The sequence below is a fragment of the Gasterosteus aculeatus genome, chromosome 5 (assembly GCF_964276395.1).
Source record: "Gasterosteus aculeatus chromosome 5, fGasAcu3.hap1.1, whole genome shotgun sequence".
In the NCBI taxonomy this organism is placed as follows: Eukaryota; Metazoa; Chordata; class Actinopteri; order Perciformes; family Gasterosteidae; genus Gasterosteus; species Gasterosteus aculeatus.
The window spans coordinates 4,356,369-4,363,641 of NC_135692.1; the positions used below are offsets into that span (position 1 = coordinate 4,356,369).

General features: G+C 44.1%; 1 protein-coding gene across 1 annotated transcript; it reads right to left on the reverse strand.

The window, feature by feature from the left end:
• Positions 1–792: 792 nt before the first annotated feature.
• LOC144408035 (uncharacterized) lies at positions 793–6,762 on the reverse strand. The gene is made up of 2 exons (XM_078103806.1): positions 5,271–6,762; positions 793–3,899 (listed from the first exon to the last, which is right to left on the reverse strand). Exons 1-2 carry the CDS (start codon positions 6,381–6,383, stop codon positions 1,947–1,949), a joined length of 3,066 nt encoding a protein of 1,021 aa, XP_077959932.1. The 5' UTR covers positions 6,384–6,762; the 3' UTR covers positions 793–1,946.
• Positions 6,763–7,273: the final 511 nt, after the last annotated feature.

Sequence of the window (7,273 nt, forward strand, 5' to 3'; positions counted from 1 at the left end):
GCCGAGAGAAAGCTTAAAAACGCACAGAACACAAGAATGCATTGGTTAACAGTGTTCTCTTCAAACTAGCACCTCAGGAAAGTGCATTTATCTGTTTTATGATAGTATCATGATTTGTGAATAGTTTTCCAACCTTTTTTGTTCAAACTAAGTTTTGTTGCTTTCTTCACTATAAAGGCGTTTGCAGGACGAGAGAAAGCTTAAAAACGCACAGAACACAAGAATGCATTGGTTAACAGTGTTCTCCTCAAACTAGCACCCCAGGAAAGTGCATCTATCTGTTTTATGATAGTATCATGATTTGTGAATAGTTTTCCAACCTTTTTTGTTCAAACTAAGTTTTGTTGCTTTCTTCACTATAAAGGCGTTTGCAGGACGAGAGAAAGCTTAAAAACGCACAGAACACAAGAATGCATTGGTTAACAGTGTTCTCCTCAAACTAGCACCCCAGGAAAGTGCATCTATCTGTTTTATGATAGTATCATGATTTGTGAATAGTTTTCCAACCTTTTTTGTTCAAACTAAGTTTTGTTGCTTTCTTCACAATTAGGGCGTTTGCAGGCTGAGAGAAAGCTTAAAAACGCACAGAACACAAGAATGCATTGGTTAACAGTGTTCTCTTCAAACTAGCACCTCAGGAAAGTGCATTTATCTGTTTTATGATAGTATCATGATTTGTGAATAGTTTTCCAACCTTTTTTGTTCAAACTAAGTTTTGTTGCTTTCTTCACTATAAAGGCGTTTGCAGGCTGATACGTAGATACAGCTTCTATAATCATGACGGAGGCTCGGTAGTTTTACTGAACTTTGTTGTTCAGGTTTATTGAACAAAACACAGCGGCTAAATACAACTTTTTCTGATTTACATTTTTGTTAAGATGGCGTCATGAAAACTAGAACAGATCCTGTTTTCACCCTTCACAATAAAACACTTCCGTTTCTTCAAATTAAAACCACATGGCACCCTGCAATTTGGAAACACGACTGCACCCATGTTACAACCAACAATCAATGCCCAATGTCCAGAACTGCAAATAAGTCACAACATCCTCCCGCCCAATGAACAACTGTTCATACGTATCAAATTGACCTTTAACCTATTTCTAATGGGTATAGTAACTGAACAGGCCTTCTTAACACGCTGCCTGTAGAAGTGCAAACATTACATGAACGTATGAGGCCATCTCTGCCTGGAAAGACCTCTACGAGTCTACCCATCTTCCATGTCTGTCTGGGTGTGTTGTCCTCCCCAATGAGAACAACATCTCCTACTTTAAGTGCTGTTGGAGTAGGAGTGTCCACTTTGTGAGCGGATTTCAAGTCCAATAGATAGTCTCTGCGCCAGCTGTTCCAAAAGCTGGTCAAAAGTCTCTGCTGGTATTTCCACCTTTTACCAAGCTCCTCACGGTTTGCTGTGAGCACCTGAGCTGGAGAAAGAAAGGTCTTTGGTGGCAAGGAAGTCAAGCGTTTACCAACCAGGAAGTGTGAAGGGGTAAGTGGCTGGGGCTCTAATACATCACTATGTACATACGACAGAGGCCTAGAATTCAACACTGCCTCAACCTCAGTAAGTACAGTTGTGAGTTCCTCAAAGCTCAAAGAGGCTTTTCCCAGTACCTTCTTTAAGCATGTTTTAACAGATCTCACAAGCCTTTCCCAGAAGCCCCCCCACCAGGCAGCCCGCTCAGCAATGAACTTCCAGGTGATCCCTTTCTCAGTAAAAAACTCTGTGAGCTTTGAACCTTTAATGTTTTGCCATAACTCCTTTAGATCTTTGTCTGCTCTTTTGAATGTCTTCGCATTATCAGAGTAGATGATCTTACATAGCCCTCGTCTTGCAATGAATCGCTTTAAGGCTAGTAGAAAGTTCTCTGTAGTCTGATCTGAAACCAACTCCAAATGTACTGCTCTCGTTACTGCACATGTAAACAGCGTGATGTATGCCTTTACTGGTTGCCCCTTAGATCTAACATACAAGGGTCCTGCAAATCTACACCTGTAACTTCAAAAGGAGGTGACTCAGTTACTCTATCTCGAGGTAAAGGAGCGGTAATCTGCTTTGCTGCTTTAACCTTAAGTTTTCTGCAAATGTAACAACTTGAAACAATGCGTTTTACAAGCTGTCTCCCTCTCAAAATCCAGTAATGTTCTCTGAGTTGAATCAGTGTATCTCGTACACCAGAATGCATCACCTTTTCATGACATGAATGAACCAATAGCTCAGAGTACTTGTGATTTGTTGGTAGTACCCAGGGGTGCTGTTCTCTGAAACTAAAATCAGAGTGGTGTAGTCTTCCCCCAACACTTAGCAGACCATTTTCATCTAAGAATGGTTTCAAGTCTTTGATTTTAGAGTCTCTTTTCACATTTAGTTTTGACTTTAGCTGGGACATTTCAGAGCTAAAACAGCGCTCTTGCGTAGCCTTTACCCAGTACATTTCAGCTGCAATCAGCTCTTCTGAGGTTAACTCTCCCTGAACCCTTTGACAAGACCTTGTGTTAGTTACAAAGCGTTTTACCCATGCAGTGATTCTTAACACAGTCTTAAGCCTGCTGTACCTTTCTAAGTTCAACAGAGGTACCGTTTGTTCAGCGCTAGTGAATTGTACAACAGTCTGATACTTAGATTTCAGTTCAGTGTTTACCTCATTCACCACATTGTCATCATCAATGTCCAGCTCCCTTTCAGCTGTGGACAGTGAAGCTGGTCCGCTCCACCACAACTGGCTCTCAATAAGACTCTGTGCATGCTGACCTCGTGTAGGTAAGTCAGCAGGATTCATTTTACCAGCACAGTGGGACCACGTCTCCGGGTTTGTGAGCCCTTGTATTTCAGTCACTCTGTTGGCCACAAAGGGCTTCCACCGCTGGGCAGAGCTGCGGATCCAGTGAAGAGTGATCATCGAGTCCGTCCACATTTGAAGTTGGCTCTTCTCCATGTTCAGTGGTTTGAGAAAACTGTGTCCTAATCTTGCTCCAATAAGTGCACCCATAAGCTCCAGGCGAGGTAATGTCATTTTCTTTAGGGGTGCGACTCGCGACTTAGAGGCCACAAAGCTTGTAACAGTCTCTCCTTGTTTGTTTTTTCCTTGTAGATATGCCACAGCACTGTAAGCCTTTTCACTTGCGTCACAGTAGACATGCAACTTCACCGTGTGTGACTCTTGCTGGATCTCAATGTGGTACCACCTGGGAATAGCCATCAGGTGGAGCAGTGGTAGCTCCATACACCACTGTTCCCATTTTTCAGTCAAATCAATGGGTAATGGTTCATCCCAACTGAGCCCTCTCTCCCACATTTCTTGGAATAGGCACTTCACTCTGATAGTAAAGGGAGTGAGAAACCCAATGGGGTCAAATATGCGAGCCGATGTTTGTAGAACACTTCTCTTTGTGTTTTCTTTGTCCCGTAAAATGTCAATGAGTCCCTTTTGATCAAACACAAAATCATCTCTCTCTGGTCTCCAAACGAGTCCTAGCACTTTGAGCACGTTTCCACAGGACTCTGTATCTCCAGTCAACTCTACTCCAGTCTCCTTCCACATGGCTCTCAGGTCAGGTGAGTTGGTAACCCATTTGCAGAGGTCCATACCTGCCTGAGCGAGAATGTCTTTTGCTGTTGTTGTCACATGTAGAGCTTCCTGCACAGTAGGTGAGCTTGAAATAAAGTCATCTACATACAGAGAGTCACTGAGGATCTGTGCTGCCTTTGGTTGTTCTGTGTCAAATAGTTTGAGGTGTTTTCTGATGGTGGCAGCAAGCAGGAATGGGCTGGGAGACACTCCGAAAACCACTCTGTTCATTCTCAGGACACATACCTCATTCTTGCAGTCTTTGGTTGGGGGTCCATGCATCCACAGGAACCTAACAGCATCTTTATCCTTTTCTGCGAGGGAAATCTGAAGAAAAGCCTTGGTTATATCAGCAGTGAAGGCAATCTCATGCAACCTGAATGTGATGAGTACCTCTAGCAGGTTTGGGTTTAGATTAGGCCCTGTGTGCAAACAGTCATTGAGGGATGGGCTGTCTGCATCATGTGAGGACGCATCAAATACCACTCTCAGTTTAGTTGTGGCCTTGTCCTCTCTTACAACAGCGTGATGTGGCATGTAATATCTTACAGTCTCTTGGTTCCCTGTCACTGTTTTGTCCTCTAAAACCTCCTCACAGATCCCTTGCTGCAGGTAGTCCTGTATTACGTTGTTGTACCTGGCATACAAGGCTGCATCGGTTTTTAGTTTTCTCATAAGGCTCTCAAAACGTCTCTTTGCTACCTTAAAGTTGTCTGGAAGCTGGTCTTTGTCAGATCGCCATGGTAACTCAACTTGGTAGCGTCCATTTTCGAATGTAGTAGTCTGTTCAAAGCTTTGTAAAATGTCTGAGTCCTCTCGGCTCTCCGCCTGTTTGTTTACAATGCCCAGGGACTCGACCTCCCAGAATGCATGTAACTGTTTGGAAATCTGGGTCTCTTCAGTCAAACTTATGTGCATGCAAGTGGTTTCTGTAACGCTGGAGGTAGTCACTGGCCCCTGCAAAGCCCATCCAAAAATACTCTCAACTGCCACTAGTGAATTTGTGACCTTTTGGACCTTTCCAGTGACTGCTTGCCAGTAGTAGTCTGCTCCTATTAACACCTGCAACTCTTGATCGTTAGCACCTTCTAGTGGAAAGTCTGCAAGTTGAAGCCCTCTTTTCTTTATCTCTGCTTGAATGGGCTCGCTTGGGACCTTTATCACAGCACTGCACACCTGAGGAGTCTCTACAGCTTCAATCTCAAGTCTCTGTTCAGTGTTCCACATATTCTGGAGCTCAACTCTCACAACATTGCGTTTCTCTGTTACAGGAGAGGTGGAACCAAAAACATGGAGATTTAGTGTCTCTTGCCTTACAACTGGGAGTCCTAAGGCTCTGACGACGTTTCTGTGAATGAAACTTCGCTGGCTGCCTCCATCCAATAGACAGCGTGTTATCTTCCTCTCCTTTGGTCCTACAGTCCATGTCTTAACTGTCTGAAGTAGTACTGTGTTCTGAGTATTGGTCTTCACCTTTACAGGGCTTGTCAATGACGACAACACAGCTTCTGTATTTTCACTACTATTGGTAGTGTTAATATCTAGCTTGGCTTCAGACTGCTCACAAACTGACAAGTGGTGTTTCCGGTTGCATAGGCTGCACAAAACCTTTACTCTGCAGTATTTTGCAATGTGTTTTGGGCCTAAGCAGACATAACACCGTCCAAGTTTTCTCAGTTTATCCTTGCGTGCACTTACTGTATGGTCGGAACAGTTCTCTGGTTTGTGGTCGCTACTGTCACAATACACACAGGTCCGGGGCACGGCACTGGCGGTGTGCAAGGCGGTCGCTGACGGGACACTCCACTTTCTGGGTTTATCGCAGGCGTAGGATGGCTTACCCACATTCTTGTGTTGTGGGCTCGGATCCTTCGATGCATGGCCTGGTCTTGTAAGCTGAAGCGCTCGTTCTCTGCTTTGCACCTCATTTTGTAGAAACTGAATCAACTCTGGCACCTTCCATTCGTTGGTCGCGTTTGGTTGGCGGGTGTAGGCGAGTGCGATGTCCTCCGGAATGAGCTGCAGTAGCACTGGACAAAGCAGGCAGCCGTACGTGTCACTCTGGACTCCAAGTGACTCCAAACTGCGTATCTGGATCTCACATTCATCATACAAGTGCCTCAAAGCTGTAACATCGGAAGATCTTTTAACAGGGTTTAAGTTCAGTAATTTGGACATATGGGCACTTATCACAATGTCCTTTCTCCCAAAGCGGCTCTGGAGTAACTCTATTGCAGCATCGTAGTTGGCATCTGTCATTGTAAGCCCTGCAATAGTTCTAGCAGCTGCTCCAGTCAGGTAGGATCTGAGGTAAGTAAACTTGTCTGTCTTGCATAGTACCTCATTTCTGTGAATAGCTGTTTCATATTGTGACCAGAATTCCTGCCACTGGCTTATTTCACCATCGTACTTTGTTATCATTAGCTTAGGAAGTTTAACAGTTTGTCTGGACTGTGATGTAAATGAACCGCTGCTCCCATCGCTCACGCGCACTCTCGGGGTGTCTCTGATGGTTTCCTGATGCCCGATGGCGGTGGTGGCGCGAACCTTCCAAGTGAGAACGCGGTCCATGTAATCCAGTGTGCTTGAAATCTCCGTGTCCAGATCGTCCGTGGACGTCACATCTTCTATGCCCTTGTCCAAGTCCAATAAACTGTCCTCCTTCGATGATAAAACTGCCAGAAACTCGCGTAGTTTGTCAGTATCTGGTCTTTCCTTCCCCACCTCGTCCTCTAGGCGGGTTAACAGCCTCGTCGTAGCGGCGCGAATAGTCGCCCGCTTCCTTTTCAGCCGCTCGAGTCCCTCCGTCATGACGGCTGCTAAACCGAGCCGTTAGCTGTTCACTTCGTTCGAAAAAGTTCTTAAAGTCCTTACATCCCGGGTTTCGGCACCAAATGATACGTAGATACAGCTTCTATAATCATGACGGAGGCTCGGTAGTTTTACTGAACTTTGTTGTTCAGGTTTATTGAACAAAACACAGCGGCTAAATACAACTTTTTCTGATTTACATTTTTGTTAAGATGGCGTCATGAAAACTAGAACAGATCCTGTTTTCACCCTTCACAATAAAACACTTCCGTTTCTTCAAATTAAAACCACATGGCACCCTGCAATTTGGAAACACGACTGCACCCATGTTACAACCAACAATCAATGCCCAATGTCCAGAACTGCAAATAAGTCACAACACAGGCCGAGAGAAAGCTTAAAAACGCACAGAACACAAGAATGCATTGGTTAACAGTGTTCTCTTCACTAGCACCTCAGGAAAGTGCATTTATCTGTTTTATGATAGTATCATGATTTGTGAATAGTTTTCCAACCTTTTTTGTTCAAACTAAGTTTTGTTGCTTTCTTCACTATAAAGGCGTTTGCAGGACGAGAGAAAGCTTAAAAACGCACAGAACACAAGAATGCATTGGTTAACAGTGTTCTCTTCAAACTAGCACCTCAGGAAAGTACGTTTATCTGTTTCATTATGGTATCATGATTTGTGAATAGTTTTCCAACCTTTTTTGTTCAAACTAAGTTTTGTTGCTTTCTTCACTATAAAGGCGTTTGCAGGACGAGAGAAAGCTTAAAAACGCACAGAACACAAGAATGCATTGTGTAACGGATCCCGCATATAAAGAGACATGGCACTTACTGCTGGTGAAATTACTCCTTTATTTTCTTCCTTTCCATGCAATACCGTCCTT

What these genes read in the sequence shown, in the direction of transcription:
- LOC144408035 (XM_078103806.1), bottom strand. Translation starts at nt 6,383, where the DNA reads ATGACGGAGGGACTCGAGCGGCTGAAAAGGAAGCGGGCGACTATTCGC. An exon ending in AGAACTGTTCCGACCATACA is followed by an intron (nt 3,900 to 5,270) that starts GTAAGTGCACGC and finishes GCTTTTCTTCAG; the next exon opens with ATTTCCCTCGCAGAAAAGGA.